This window comes from Photinus pyralis, unplaced genomic scaffold (assembly GCF_008802855.1).
Source record: "Photinus pyralis isolate 1611_PpyrPB1 unplaced genomic scaffold, Ppyr1.3 Ppyr1.4_LG2, whole genome shotgun sequence".
Classification (NCBI taxonomy): domain Eukaryota; kingdom Metazoa; phylum Arthropoda; class Insecta; order Coleoptera; family Lampyridae; genus Photinus; species Photinus pyralis.
In genome coordinates, this window is record NW_022170403.1 from 50,702,506 (window position 1) to 50,718,522 (window position 16,017).

Here is a 16,017-nt window from a genome sequence, read left to right on the forward strand (position 1 = left end):
TAGAATTGCAGTAGGTATACTTGAGACTATATGGAAGGAAAATAAAGTTTAACTAACCACCACTACTTGAAATAAAGAAAGCTCCATCAAATCTGTAATACCACCCAAAAGATAATTTTTTTGGCTCATGATGATATATTTTTGTTATTTAAGCAGATTATTTCTTACTATACACTGTGTACAAGATAAGGATGTCTACCATAGGGATTTCGGAAACCATACAGAATATGCCGATTGTCAAATTACGGAAAAATTATTATCCTGCTGTAAAGAAATCCAGAAAATTTCGATTACTTCCGAAACCATGCCAGAAAACCGACATTTGCAATTTTGTCTTTCTTTCCGATGTTATTTGATCAGATACGAACAAATAAAAAATATTTTCTCATTGCCACTATTTGAACTCTACAAGACAGATTTTCAATTGAAAAACTAAGAAACCAACCAAATTTCAGGGGTTTTGGGGGTGATACGGGGGACGCACAAGAGGTGGGAGGTCGAAAAATTAGATTCTTAACCACCAGATGACTGCCTATGATATGCAAAAGAAATTGGAACTACTTCTCATTTTGCAAGTTAAAACCCTCTATTCCCTGGACTAATAACTGCCATAAGAAATACAAAAGTTATCTCCTGTAACTATTCCACGTCTAGAGTGCCTGAATTTTTCGATAACATAGTTGGACTTCTCATAAAAAGTGCTTTTAGTTTAAAACGTCCACTTTGTCGTTTTCGAAATAAACTTTCGGAAAATCGAAAATAAAAAATGTCAGTTTTTTCAAAAATCTCGGCAACTTCTGAAGACATCCGAATTTTCGTAATGGAATATTATTGGACACCAAAATACGCAACTTTGCCTCAATTTAAACTACAAATGCATCTCTTCAAATAACCGATATTCCCATGTTGCAGCTCGAAAAATGGGCACCCTGTGTTCCACAGGACTGAAGTGCGTCCTAACCATATATATGGTCCTAACCACCAGGTGTTTGTTGCACTACGTTTTGGGTAACAAACTGCACCCTCGGAATTAACACACACTTTAATCCCTTAGTGGGTATATAATAAACTATTTTGTACTCACTAATTTAAATTAGAGCGCAAGTTTGAAAGAAAGATACTTTGAATACATCCTTATTAAATTGTTTCCTGTCACTTTTTCCTCATTATTTATTTTTAATCGTTCCAGGAGAAAAAGCTGCATTTTAGTCCTCCATTAAACCGGTTTTATAAAGGCGTCTCCAGGTTTTCGTAAGTAAAACACATTAGACCTTAGACCTTTCCTTCTCTAAGTGTTGGCTACCCTGGAGTAGCATCTCAGAGCATTCTTTAATCATTTCAAAGTTTAAAATTTATGCATGATAATAGGTTGTCATGAAAAACATTTGCCCATCATAATAATCTACTCTCATTAGAAGTTTACACTTCTTTATTTGCTTTCATCGCAATAATGCATACATTTTCCAACGTAATGTTTGAATTTACATAGTAGCATAAATCACAGTTAAAGCCTTGGTTTTGCAAATATATTTTCCTACCCCAGTTGATGAGATCTTTACATTTCTTCCCAACAGTTTCTTTCTCACACCTGTTAAGTCCAATCTGTGTATACCTGCAATAATAAATGAATACGGGACACATCTACTAACACCTTCTACCTTTCATTTTCTCCTAAACCACTTTCATCGTTTTTCCTCTTCTCTCGGCTTTGCCCGCTTCCGCAAACAGCCCAACTTACTAAACCACACATAATGTCAAAATCTACGCTATTAATACCGACATGCTATAATTCAAATTTTAATCAAATTTAACCCATAACTGATACTTACTTCGAAAAAGTGTTTGCCAACATAAGTATTCCAGTGGCATCGATGGAGACAGCAGAAAGTCATCACCATTCCAGTCACATCTTTTCCCGAAGACTGACAGTTCATTAAGCAAGTGAGGGCTAAATCTAAAAAGAACAGGAATAAAAAAACTAGAAACTACTGGTCAAAGTACCTGTAGCATCACCGCATAAATGTTTTGTAACTCCAACCACGTGCTTGGCCTTAGCTATTGTGTCTATCTCTGGCAATAGTAGGTCTGCAATATCAGCTCTAATTCTCACAACTGAAACATCTGTTTTATCTAGTTTGTTGTCATGCTTGTGTCTGAGCGAAGCCCTTTCTACTAATAATACACTAGAAGAACTATGCCTCAATAGTTCCAAGGTTTTTGCAAGCCAATAACTTACTTTTCCTAAACAATTTGAGCTTACTTTTAAGTTACAACAACACAAATTATTTGTACCTTTCCCTGCACCAAGTTCCACAAAACATGTATCATCCTGCAATAAATTATATTCTTGTAAAAGACCTAAAATTGATGACACTTGTACAAGATGCTTTTTAGTCGCGGGTCCATATGCGGGGTTACCCAATTCCTCATCCAAAACACTGTGTGTTGCAAGTTTCTCTTGTATGCTGTTTTGAATATCTATAATGAAGCTCTTTGATGAAATTTGCGGTACCAATCATTCTCACCTTTGTGGATTTTATTCACCTTCGCAATAACTTCTAGCAATTGTGGTACTGGCATATTCGCCAGAGACCTTGTTTGTGACGTGGACTCTACTTCGACGTTAACATTTTTTTGTAAATATGGTACATCTTGTGAAGGCTTTGCGTTACATTTCTTTAAATGTTTTTTTAACTTACTGGCGTAGCAAGTACTGTGATTTAAAAAAAAATTATAATTGATTCTGTAATACAAACGTACCTATACCTACTCAAATAGCAACTCATTTTAAGGCATGCAAGACTTTTACCTCGACTTTTACCAGAATTGGCTCATACAGCAAGCAGAACTTTTATCCACGAAAAATGAATTGTTTTCGACAGAAAGAAAACAGGTGACATTAGAATGACATTAACTTCAACGCCGGTATTAGCCCACTTTTATCCTAACAGAAATACAAGAGTAGCAGACGATGCATCATCCTTTGGTCTAGGGGCCGAATTGGAACAAGAGCAAAAATATGCAATTTGAAAATCAATCTCCTATGCATCACAGAAAATGTCAGAAACTGAATCCAGATATGCACAGATAGAAAGAGAAGCACTAGTAGCTACTAGAGCGGCTACATGGGCATATGAGAAATTTGAAATGCACTTGCTAGGCAAAGATTTTATTCTGCGCACAGACCACAAGCCGTTGATCCCACTGTTGCGAACGAAACCACTAGCGAATTTGTCGTCCCGGCTGCAAAGGTTTAGAATGCGAATACTTTTATATCGAGTGCATTCCTGGAAAGAAAATGATCACCGCTGACATGCTTTCCATGACATCGACATAATCAACCAATCCAATGCCACGAACCTCTGGCTTCAAAAATGTTTTTCAAATACTATAAGCATCATGGATAGAATGAGCCGGCGCTCCGTCATGTTGAAATCAGTTTACTTAAAGGCCTCCTAAGAAAATTATGCATAACGGTCATAATTTTTTAGAAAATCTATAACAAAAAGGAAAGCATAACAGATAGGTATACAGGGTGGTGCCTAGCGCGACGCAGCATAGGGATTTCAATGGTAATTTCTTTATAGTCAATTACTAGCTCCCCTAATTATTTTAGAGCAAAAGTCTAAATACGTTTTTTGTACAGACAAAAATACTGCATCTGTTCATACTTTTAGTTATAATTTTCCATTTTTCAAAACCGTAGAAATCCACAAAATAAAAAATTACATTTTTATAAATCAGTGATGCTTTGGAATCTTTTAACAAACTACAAGCGCATCGCATCTAAGTTATCGTTGTTTGACGTCGAACGATTTTCATATTTAATTCTGTTTCAACTAACCGACGCAATAAAAGGCATCTTAGTCAACGGAGTCATAAATACAGCTCAAAAGAATAGCAATCAAACATCAAAAATTTTGAAAAATCTTGAATAACTTGTAAACCTTTGATTCTGGGTATAGGGAAATTGGTATCAAACGGCGTAGACTTTCATGTAGATTTCGAAAATGCAATAAAATACAGGGTGTTCTATTTAAAATAAGAAGTTGCTATCGCCATGCGGTAGAACCGGAAGTGAAACGGTCATAATAATATTTTCTTTCGATATGTCAAGAAAAACTATGTTGGTATGCACATTTTCAGATTTAATTGATCAATGAAAGCTTGAATACTTTTAGGTAACGTTTTGCGTGAAACAGTAATACTTGGTGTAATTACGGAAGTAGGTATCCACAAGAATCTTACCATTGCAAACTTGAAATCAATGAAACCAGCAAAGATTAAATTACATTATTAGCTAATTATACGAAGGTGTTAATGACGCCGGACAAAGCCCGAAGAGGTGAATTTTATTACAGATAACAATGAATAGCCTAATCTCTAATGCTATTGTTAGAAAAATAAATAGGATTAATTCGCAATTGCCAGTTAATGACACTTTCGCCGGGGGGCGTATGGTGTAATTTAGTTGCCTAACTGGGCTTTCAATTGGTGAAATACGTCATGATGTCATCAAACCATTTTCCCCAATTTTTTTTCTTAATTTATGGGATGAAAAAGATATACCTATGTACAATCATACAATTTTGTTAGCTGGTTGTAAATCGCCACACCCATGTCTGTATTTTTTATAGAGGTGCCGTCATCTTCAAGGCAAGCTTTACCAATTGTAGTAGTTATTTCCAAAATTTTGGCAAACTTCAGAAAATGGTTTACGCACAATCAGTCTGTTGGTTAATACCTACAATATTTGACATCGGCCCTTTTTTTAAATGCGATTATAAAATCAAAATCTTAAAGAAATGATTCACTGCAGAGTCGCCTTAAGTGTTGAAAAACATGAACTTTTTTAGTGCCGCTTGTAGCGCGGCATCGCGTCGCCTCGCCTAGTTGAGTGCAGCGCAAGCTGTCATGGCTGTCATTTAAGAAACCAGTGCCGTCGTTAATTGTGGTGTGCAATTTGTAACAATTTAGTGAATGCATGACGATACAAGATACACCACTGGAATTAAATCGACCATTAGTGCCAACCTCAAAAATTTTTCGATTTGCGGGAAATTCAAACGATCATAACTTCTAAAACTAGTACCCGGTACAAAACATGATATTGATTTTTGGATGCATCTGAAATGACAGTCCAAAGCAGTACCAGCAATTAGGCAGTACTCGCAGTATTTAGAAAGTACCTACTACCTACTGCAAGTTAGCAAAAGTGAATAATCCTTGGATAAGTTAGGCAGCACCTATTGCTCCAAGGAAAGTAAGAAAGTCTTCTGAATATAATGTGCCTGTGAGAAGAGATATCGAGATATATTAGAAGCATAGATGCCACGCAATAAGAATATAGAAGGATAAATAATGCAACTGAATCAATAAGTTACGTGGATCTTTGGTTTACTACATCTTACCTCGTTACATTCCATAGCTACCTGAAATCAGTAAGTCGTGAACAAACTCATCTCCAAAAAATAATTGCAAGCACCCTGATATTCTCTCAAAGCGGAGGCTTCCACAATCAGAGTTATTAAGATGCAGCGACTTCCAGGATGGGAACGTGTTAATGTTGAACGAAACTTTGGAGATACGGTCCTATCCCGGAAGGCATTCGCATCTTAACACTAATATTTCCCATACTGAATTATAACTATAATTAAATATCCTGATGATTATATCTATAATAAGTAGAATAAATCTTACTGTTTTGAATCTAACGGACACACTATCCTTATATTTTGACCAGATGCATTAGAAGGACCCTCATTGTTCAGTGCTGTTTGATGTTCGCCACAAAATTGTTCGCCTTCCTTTACGGTCATTCTACAGAATCGCTTTTTTCTGGTAACATAGTGATTACAATGAGCATGTGTGTTCTTTTCACTCATTATTTGACACAAATTTGAGTAATTACAACTTAGTCTTATCTAGAACAGAGTAAGAAACTTAAGAATAATTACACTGTCCACTTTTTCATAACCAACAAAAAATCTAAATATTTAACTAACCTAACTTTTACAGGCACATTGGCTAGTCCTAAATGGCATTATTAAAAGCGAAACCGGAAAATATTCCCGAAGATGCGGTTATATTAACCAGAGAAAAGGCGCTGCAGTATCAGTTAGACATTTTAAAAAACTGGAAACATCAAAGTGACATGTAGGTACTACTTAACGAATCATAGGCCCCAGTACTCAATTATGCGTGTAATTCGTAGATGGCCCATAAAACATGGAGGAACAATTTTAGCATCTCTTAGTGCATTGTCTGGGATTTATATTAATAATTACTATAGGTTTAAATTCAAATTATTGAATTACGGAAGACTATCGTCTTATCTACCCTTATGTGGACTACCAGCCATTATGTCATTTATGTCTCACACACAAGTAATAATGCCACGTACAGATATCGTAATTTCATTCAGTAATTGTAGTTTGTGCTGCCTGATGTTGTTTTACAAGAAAATTGTGCAGTTTGTACACAAATGCGAGCATCTGCCTTACAGTCAGGATTTGGTGCTGTGTTTCCATTGCTGCTGGCTCCAATGTCGATTTTTTCAGTAAGGTGATAAATAAGATATGTGAAGAAGCTGTTAAATGATTTTAGTTGGCACTAAGATATAACACGTACGACATCCCGTATTTTACCAAAGAACCACTTAAAGCGGCACAGTTATGGTTGAACAAAACCAAACCAATTAATAACATATTGTTCGCGATATTTGTTGGACAAGCGTTGGCTGCCACGGCTGTGACTTATTTGGAAGCGAACGCGATCGAGAAAGTTAATGACAAATTGACATTATTAGGATATGATTTGGATAATGATTACTGAATGGTACCTACCTTTAATAGTATCCACACAATGCAGTAGATAATACCTACAAATATTATTGTGTTATTTTATTTATTACTTATATTTGGCACCATACCATATTGTTCCTCTTAAAAAATGCTTTTAATCAAACTAGGTACCTATGATGCTAAGCTTTTGGATCTCTCTTTTTTTTGAGTGACTGTATAAGACCAGTTTCACCAAGGACCCAATCGATCATCAGTTGAATTTAAATTGTTTTCACAAAACGGGTAGGTATCATTTCAGTTGTCAACATGTATTTGAGAGTTGACAACACTATTGAAACTGCAACTGATGGTACGCGAGCATGCGAAAATCTTCGTTTATTAAATAATCCATAATCCATACACGTCCTGGCTGACCCAATGCCCTTACTATTTTATCAGTCACCCGATGGTATGGGAATATGTGAACGATACAACTTAAAACAATGGATAGGATGGACCATCAGTCCTTATGCCTAAACAGTGTGGCCATATCCTAATTTATCATTGAGATAATTGGTTGCACCGAATTGGTAGATTTTGTTATAGTACCTAACAGTATTTTATTGCCTAGAGTTGCTAAGTTAATTCGAATTCGCACCTCTAATTAAATAATTTAACAGTCCAGTCCAGGGTAAGAAATTATCACCTAGCTAATTGGTCCGGTTATTAAATGCAGTAACTAAATAATTGCTGTGTAATACATCGATCAATGCAATTGGTAAGGTACACTCACTGCCATTTTATTTAAATATACAATAAAAATATCTATTTACCTTTCGTTAATTATATTTAATTACCTTCTAATTAAGCAATTGAAATTATTTTAGATGAGTTCATTAATGAACCTATGCACCGACAAATTTATGCGGGACTTAAGCTAGACTTAAGTTTAAGCCCCGCTTAAATTTGTCGGTGTATACGGCCATAAGTAAAAAAAACATTCTCACCATCAAAATTTGTTTACTGTAATTTCACAAAAATCAGTTATCGGACAAGTGATTTAGAAAATCGTTAATAAACTATTGACGCAGTCTGTACATAACAGAACAAGTTTCATTTAAAAAAATATATTTCTTCGAAATATTAAAATTTAACATCAAATTAAAAAAGAAACAATAGAAAATATATTCTAATTAAAACTAATAAAAATAAGATTATAAAAACACAATCACACATTTACAAATCACAAAAAAATAAAATAAAAACTATAAAACACTATAAAATATTTACAAATACTATTTACAAAAAAAATTGTTGAAAATAATAATTTTTTATATTTTAGAACACCACGTTTATGGGAATGGGCAAAGGTAAACGCCATAAATTCCCACATATGTTTCCCTTGCCCAAGTGGCACTAAAGTAGCTTTGTTGTTTATTAAAGATATAGATATAGCATTAAAGAAATATACAACTGCTTATCCAATTTAATATCTTCTTTTGTGGAGACAGAATTTAAATTGAAAATTGCCACAATTCCTGGTCTAGGGACAAATATAGACAACGAAATAATAAAAAAATGTGGCAATACATTCTCGAAGAGACAAGCTACAGGGTCGTTATTTGTAAAAATAAGGACCCAATAAAAAAAAGGTAAATATATACGTTTCAGATTGATCACACCTTTTAATTCGATATAAATTTACAGCCGCATCTAACCCTGTTGAACCAGAGGTATGGGTAGTACGTCAGTACAACCACCGCAAGCTGCTACTGGTGCAACTGCAACCATGTACGGAAGCATAACCGCCCAGGCTGCTTAAGGCAAGGCAACTGTGGTCAATGCTTCCTTCAGGGTAGTGTTGTAAGGCGCGAATATTTCCCATAAATTCTCGAGAACATGCTTCCGAAGTTTCCAGTTTATACTAGCATAGAGTATTATATTATACTCTTTGATACCTACTAGTCTTTAAACGGCCGACCCTCGTTTTCACGAGGTTACGCGAAGTATACATTCTGTGAAACTTCGCCTCGTTAGTATAGGTATCAATTTTCGTGCATGTTTAGAAGTTTATGAATTTTTTTAGTTTTGTTTTGAAGGTGCAGCACTTGTTATGGCATACTGAGACTGAAAAGCTTTTCTTTAAATAAACAATTTAAAACTCTGATGAGTTTTATTGTTTCTAAGAAAATATAAATACATTAAAAGATTGATATCAGTCTTTAGTGTAGGTACATATTGAAATTTGTATAAAATAGTATAGTAGATTTTGTAAAAGATGAATATTATACCGAATATTTTCAAATAAGTTCCCGAATATTCGCAATGATAAATAAATCATAGGAATTTTACAATACTACTGCAGTGTCAGCAACTCTCCTGGGCCGATTACGAACTGGGATGAGTTTGCGAATGTTGCGGCGAAACTGGAGTCTGATACTAGCTACGCGTCGGATAAACAATAGACAGCTATTGCCTACATACATAAGAATCAGAGAGTTTTAAACAAATAAACGCAACACTGTAGGGCGACCTTAGAGAAGGAAAGAGTGAGGAGTGATATATAATGATCGTAAAGTGAAGCCCACATTAAATGTTAGTGCCACCGAAAACTAACCTATAATTTATACCTGTGAAACGATATACTTTCGTGTGTTTTTTGGCTATCACTTCCGTGCACTACAATGTACCATTGTCCAATAATGTTTTTCATCGAAAATGAAAAATTAAACAAACTTTGGCTCCGAAAATATGACCGCGCCTTGTAGAACATTGCCCTCATTCAAGAACCCTCTGGGTTTTGAAATGTAGGGTTTTGGTCTTGGGGGTACAAAATGAACCGTTTTCTTTGACATACGGCAAAAAAAACTTAGGACATGTGCAACGTTATTTTCTTACCGATTGAAATACAGTTTAAGTAACTTCGATTTGTGCTCTTATTTGAATTGTTACTGTACTAGTTTAATATGTAAGCTATTCCTGTAGTAAGTTTTATTATTATCTTAGTAATAGATCTCTTCAATAGTTCTTTGTTTTGCCGTCCGAGATCGTGCAGGGTTCTCTTTAATTCCTCTTGACGCACGCACTTCTTTGTACCAAAGATATTCAACTATTACTTGTAGAAGAATGTATACGCTGTAGTTGTTACTCGACCTTTTTTGTCTACCTTTTTGGGATATATTTAGTGAAGTTGTACTTTCGACACTTCGCTGACGCAGTTTCAATTTCGAAGGCTGTTCTCGGTATGTAACCAAAACTACGCATTACCTTATTTGGCTTTAAATAATCACTTTTAGGCTTCTTACTCTGGCGTACTTTTTTCTTCATTATTACCTACCTGATTGTTGCTTCTTACGTGGATATTCCTGAGTGGTAACCGCCGAATTTCAATTTTTTCAATATTGCACAAGGGAAATTTCGATATAGTTTCGACAACTTTCAACGAAACTCTTGTAAATCGCTCTGTTGTACCTGATAGTACGTCTTTTTATTTATTTATTTTGTTTTTGTTGTTACCAAAGATTTGACTTTACCCTTATCAATAAGCCTCGCTTGTGTCTACAGTACTTTCTGATTACTACGAAAATGCATTTAGCATGATTACATTGCATCTTTCAGATTAGCTGTGTTATTATTAATTAATGAAAGCCGATGCGGGAGTAGAGCATTATGCAATTTATCAATTTACGAGTTGTTTGTCTAAATTGATCGAAGATGTGGTTGATGTGTTTTTGTACCTAGGTACCTACTAAATTATTTATCTTGTTTTCCACTTGTATAATATATGCCTCTTGTATCTCGATCCTCGATATCGTTTATAATTTTGCATAGCTGTCCGTGTAGCTGTCTGTCGATCTGTTCGTGTGCACGATAACTTTGTTTAGAAACTTCCGATTGCTTTGAAAATTGGTACACATTTTCTTAAAGATATAAGAAAGGTCGCTATTTTTTTTCAGCTATGTAGGCCAAATAATATACGATGTAACGTATAGGAATTTATTTACAATATGTACAAAGCGCCAAGCTCGGTTCTTGACGAAACCTAGGATTGCACAGTCATAATAGCGGGGAACCCCAGCTGTTATGTGTTACCGGAATGACTAGAATTGCCGTTACAGGCGAAGCCCCCTGTATCGTGACCATTCGTCCCGGATTTTGCTGGAAAGTCCCGAATTTGAACTAGCGGTCCCGTATTAGCACCCATCCCGCAACCGTTCCGGAAAAATGACGTACGTCGTACGAAATTGATCTAATGCGCAATGAGTCACTTTCATATTTTTTATTTATGTGATAAATCGATGCGGAACATAAAGAAATACCAGTATGCCAAATTTCACAATCCTAAACACACAAAAACTTTTAAATTATTTAAAGGTATGTTTTTCGCGCGCTTGGAAATCATTTTGAACGCTAGAATGTGCCGGCGCATGGTTGTGATGTCACAACTGTGTAAAAGTTCAAGGACGGTGTACTTCCATGTATGTATACTTCTAATGCGACGACGTAACGTATGCTTTTGTTGTTACTTACGTTTTCCTCTGTGTACCAAGTTTTTTCCGGCGAAATTTAAGTTGTTAGATGTCAAAATGGTGTATCACTGGTGCATAGTCCCAATGTGTACGAACACGTCGGTGAAAACACCGCAAAAGACTTTTATTAATGTACCTAAGTCGGGAAAGATACGAAGGCTGTGGATAAACGCTGTCAGACGCGATCCAACAGAATTTGCTGTATCAACCGTCTTATTTGTTTGTGAAGACCATTTTAAAGTAAGTCTACTCCATAATATATTATTTTACTACCACAACGGTTACATTTTCAGTTGGAAGAGGATATGGCCAACTATATGGAGTGGAAACTCACAGGAGTGAAAAAAATTATGAAGAAAGACGTGGTGCCACACTTATTTGGGTGCCAAAAAGATCGAAAGAGAAGTTTTCCGCAAGGTGAGCCACGACGTGCGGCTCTTAAACAAATTAGACGGGATCTAATTAACGAGGCCATGACAGAACCAAGTCCAAGTACATCAACATCTGCCGCAGAAGAAACACCTGCAGAAGCCATGGAACATCAGAGTACTCCTTTAGACGTGTCATGTGAGGGTTTACCCTTGTTCAAAGAAATTGGCGTTCCACAATATAGAAGCAAATATGTTCAGTGCAACACCAAGACATCTACAATATGTTAGAGCTGTTCCCCAATCAAACTTGATTCTGTCGAAAGTCTTCCTACTCTGACACCAGGCAAAACTAGTCATGTGAAAAATACTATACCTGTAAAATTGTCATCTTCCGAATCGCAGTCACACTCATCACAGACTTCGGAATATGAGCGTCCAGCTTGTACATCAGAGGACGATTGATCAGAAACTGAAACCAGCTTCAAAGAAAAGCTGTCTGCAAAGACCTCTTTGAGACACACAGTTACCTTAATTGAAAAGAACCCATGACCACAGTAAGCTGTGCCATGACGCTTTTAGGAATTCCAGGCGATGTCTTCTTTATTGTTGTGGAGCTGCAGAATTTGACCGGGTTGGACACCACAAGCATCTACTTAACATTTAAAAAAATCAGAGTAGATCAGACATTTGCTGAACTTGGAGATGATTTTGGTGTATCTGAAACCACTGCAAGCAGACTTTTCTCAAAATCCCTGTTACCAATTGTGAAATTTGTGTCGGGATTGATTGTTTGGCCAAGCGCAGAAAAGATTGCTAAACTGTTGCCAATTCGATTCAGAGCAAGGTACGGCAAAGTTAAAGCAATTATTGATTGCTTGGAAATAAAGATGCAGAAACCGGAAGATGCTGTCAAACAATCTCTGACATGGTCGGAATATAAGAAATGCAATACGGTCAAATACCTGGTATCATCTACTTCCGATGGGATTGTCAATTTTATATCCAATGGTTTTGGAGGTCGAACCTCCGATGCTGTTATAGTTGAGGAGTCTCGATTTTTAGATAAACTTGTACCAGGATGTCATGTGATGGCAGACAGAGGTTTCAAACATAGATAAATTACTGACTGAACGAAAATGTGTATTGGTTAGGCCCCCCAGTGTAAGAATAGATGAAAAGTTAAGAGTCAAGTTTTGGAAACTAAAAAAATAGCTAGCCTGCGTATCCATATACTATGCGATCAAAAATGAGTTGCTGTCGAGTCACCTTTGGAATTTTTGTTTACATGGAAAATCGTACTTAACTTGAACTTCCAAAAGCGACTCGACAGCAACTCATTTTTGATCGCCCGTTAGAACGAGTGATAAGGCGATTAAGAGAGTTTAGAATGTTGAAACCGCATTCATTTTAGGTTAATTCCTTATACAGATGACATCATGAAAATTGCATGTGGGCATTGAATAAAAAATTTTTTATTCAATGATGTGGGTTAATAAATTTGCAGGGACCATTAATAGTTGGAGATAAATGATACATTATGTAAGCAGTACATTACATATATGTATAGGTAGTATATCTTGTGAGTTTCTTGTGTCTTCTAAATAAAAAAGCTAGTAATGAATGTATTGTGTTACATAATTAGATAATAAAACAAATATTTAAAACAATTTATTCCATGTCATAAAAAGAAAACAATAACGTTACATATTTACAAAAAATAATGGTTTACACTTATATAAAGGTATACATATTTACAATGATGGAAGCTCGGGTGGAAGGCTATTTAAAACTTTAGGAAAAATTGCTGCTTTCCAAAAATCAACTGCCATTTCTATTACCGGTTGAATAAAATCGTGATCATATTCATCTCTTAACACAGTAATAACTTTGTTGCTTTCAAAATTTGGATCTGCGACACAAAATATACCACTTCTCTTATTATTTACTAGCATTTGTAAGTGAATCTGTGCCCTTGTTTACTATTTTATTGTCTTTTGTCACATAAGCATTGACAGTCTTTTCACTAGAGGGACATTTAACTTCCACTACGAATTCCTCATTAACAGCATTCGGTGAAGCACCAAATACCGGATACTTTCCTGACAACATCAAACCAACTTTGCTGAATTTCATATTCAGCTGTTTCTGTAAAACTGACAGAACTTCATCTTCAAGTAGCTTACCTCGATTTATAGCTGCAGTTTCTTTTAGTTTTGCCCCAAATATGAACTCCACTAATGAGCCAGATAGTGTTTTACATCTTGCAGCTTCGTACACTTTTGATGCTGTAATTCTTGCATAGCGCAATTCATGCCATAAGACACTACTGCTTTGCTCTTTTGTAGCAATAAAACATATGTTGCACATTTCTGGAGTCATTCTTTCTTCACAAAAAGTAAAGAAATTATCTACTCCTTGCCCTTCACCTACGATAAAGTTGACTGCAAGCGTATGCACCCCCATGTTGTTTAAATTATTTGTACTTGCACCATCGGAGAAATACTTTAGCAGTTGACTTGCAACTGATTTTTACTTACTCCCTTCTATCAAGCGTGCTAGCAGGGGCAACTGAAGACCCTGCAGGAGTATCCTCTGCAGCTCCAAAGTTTTTCACCGTTATATATTTCAGTGAGATACCAACTCCTGCCAACTTTGATTTTCTCCAGTAGCTCTCAACATCAGTTGGAGAAGGTTCTTCGCCACGCCTATGCAACCACATGACAAAGGCCACTGCATGCTTGCAACCCCCTGCAAAAAAATTAAATTTTACATTAAAAATTCATAAAGCTGTACTCTGTCAAGGCTAATTAATAGTATCGCATTATTCGCATGCAGAAGAAGTCCAAAAACATGGAATGAAAATATCGGTTAATCTAGAAATTTGATCGAGATGAAAATACCAGTATAGCTTCAATAGTTAGCACTTCAATCTAGACTTCAATTTAATTGACTTCACAACCACTTTTAATCACTTTTCTCATACCTGCTCCAGCTGCACAATCTTGACAATCCGCAGACTGGATCTTCTCCTCCACTTCATCGATGACAACAACAACGCTGCCTTACTCTGTGTTCAGGGCAAAGCCGACACTTTATCGTACAAACATTTTGACTGCGTTGTATCTGCACGTAACCAACAGGCATTACCGTAATTTTCACGACCAGCACTGTAATAAAGTTATCATTTTACATATTTATGAATTTAACAGGCTCAGTGGCTTTTGCTAGTTCACTATACATTCGCAACAACTGAGAGTAGTCAACTCATGGACATACCTCGAAAATTAGGTACGTTTTCATAGCGGTACATTTAGCTTTTGCAGAATAATAAAGTGAAAAGTTAAGGTTTATGTTAGGAGGTGTCGTTTGGACTAAAATCCCACAAATGCTGCGAAAGGTCGAACAAGAAAATGTCCAGTTTGGCTGAAATGGCCATATCTCAAAACTTACCGCATAGCTTTCAGTTGAGTCCTCTAATTTCTACCGCGGTGTATTTGTCGCTGGATGCGAAAAATTCGGCTACCATTAAGGCGTCGACGTGCGGAAGATTGTCCGATTGAGCTTTGACAAAGCCAGGATCGGCCATTATCAGCATTATCTACTATTAGTTTGACTACACATTGTTTATCGTTTTTGCGCACAAGAGAGCAAACCTGGCCTTGCCGAACGGACCTCTACAAGCCTGGATCTACGAACACAGAATGTAAACAAATATGGCGACCACAGTTGTGACGTCACACTAATGGCAGGGCGTTTGCGGCTGACGTCATATTTAAAGGGATTCCCAGTAATTGTTTTCACTATTTGTTTAAAAACAAATGATCTTTTTCAAAAATTAGTATTCGCCTCATGTATGGCGGATATAGTACTTGCCACCGATGCAATTTTTTTTGCTAATAACGAAACCTTGCATTAAAGCGCGTTCGGCTGAAATCAAGCGATGTACTCGGCCTACCCATTACTATTACGGTAAACGTCCCCAAAAAAAATTTTTTATGAAGGAAACATAATTAGAAATACGGTATGAGTGGTATTTTGTACCTCAGCACAATGCAAACGTCATACATGATTTTTAAAAAGGTATATACAGTAGTCATCTTGACTAGTCTCCCTACTTTTCGTCCCTGTTTCAAACCTTTGCACACTAAACTGTAGACGACACACCGTGACTAGAGTAATCTCAAAATGAGAAGTACATCGTGACGTCATTTGCGCAAACCATGAAAATGTGTCCGGGAGAGTCCATGATAGCTCCTAAGGGGAGCGCGCGCGTTGACATTTGTGCATTGCCTCACACAGCAAATGTACTTTCAAACCTCAATTTAAATACCGTAT

At 36.2% G+C, this 16,017-nt stretch overlaps 2 protein-coding genes, 1 long non-coding RNA gene and 1 pseudogene across 9 annotated transcripts; 2 read left to right on the plus strand and 2 right to left on the minus strand.

Annotated features, from left to right (window-relative positions):
• Positions 1 to 1,403: 1,403 nt before the first annotated feature.
• Positions 1,404 to 5,918, minus strand: LOC116162630 (tRNA:m(4)X modification enzyme TRM13 homolog). 2 transcript variants are annotated; one of them, XM_031476281.1, is made up of 7 exons: positions 5,701 to 5,918; positions 2,526 to 2,713; positions 2,293 to 2,478; positions 2,002 to 2,241; positions 1,830 to 1,954; positions 1,659 to 1,783; positions 1,404 to 1,612 (listed from the first exon to the last, which is right to left on the minus strand). In XM_031476281.1, exons 1-7 carry the CDS (start codon positions 5,883 to 5,885, stop codon positions 1,420 to 1,422), a joined length of 1,242 nt encoding a protein of 413 aa, XP_031332141.1. In that variant the 5' UTR covers positions 5,886 to 5,918; the 3' UTR covers positions 1,404 to 1,419. The 2 variants fall into 2 exon arrangements, with proteins under 2 accessions (XP_031332141.1, XP_031332142.1); XM_031476282.1 differs by lacking the exon at positions 5,701 to 5,918 and adding an exon at positions 2,767 to 3,572.
• LOC116162631 (transmembrane protein 126A) lies at positions 4,895 to 6,892 on the plus strand. Of its 4 annotated transcripts, none has more exons than XM_031476284.1 (5): positions 4,895 to 5,441; positions 6,019 to 6,156; positions 6,215 to 6,386; positions 6,434 to 6,559; positions 6,607 to 6,892. In XM_031476284.1, the coding sequence occupies exons 2-5, from the start codon at positions 6,038 to 6,040 to the stop codon at positions 6,832 to 6,834; spliced, it is 645 nt and encodes a 214-aa protein (XP_031332144.1). In that variant the 5' UTR covers positions 4,895 to 5,441; positions 6,019 to 6,037; the 3' UTR covers positions 6,835 to 6,892. The 4 variants fall into 4 exon arrangements, with proteins under 4 accessions (XP_031332144.1, XP_031332145.1, XP_031332146.1 ...); XM_031476285.1 differs by lacking the exon at positions 4,895 to 5,441 and adding an exon at positions 5,809 to 5,934; XM_031476286.1 differs by lacking the exon at positions 4,895 to 5,441 and having other exon boundaries at positions 5,969 to 6,156; positions 6,434 to 6,564; positions 6,618 to 6,892.
• Positions 6,893 to 7,045: 153 nt separating this feature from the next.
• Positions 7,046 to 12,932, plus strand: LOC116164076 (annotated as a pseudogene).
• Positions 12,933 to 13,337: 405 nt separating this feature from the next.
• On the minus strand, positions 13,338 to 15,739 carry LOC116162632. 3 transcript variants are annotated; one of them, XR_004143572.1, is made up of 4 exons: positions 15,724 to 15,739; positions 15,133 to 15,370; positions 14,666 to 14,849; positions 13,338 to 14,430 (listed from the first exon to the last, which is right to left on the minus strand). It is a non-coding gene; the product is annotated as an uncharacterized LOC116162632 (long non-coding RNA). The 3 variants fall into 3 exon arrangements; XR_004143571.1 differs by lacking the exon at positions 15,724 to 15,739 and adding an exon at positions 15,423 to 15,714; XR_004143570.1 differs by lacking the exon at positions 15,724 to 15,739 and having other exon boundaries at positions 15,133 to 15,708.
• Between the last annotated feature and the right edge of the window lie 278 nt (positions 15,740 to 16,017).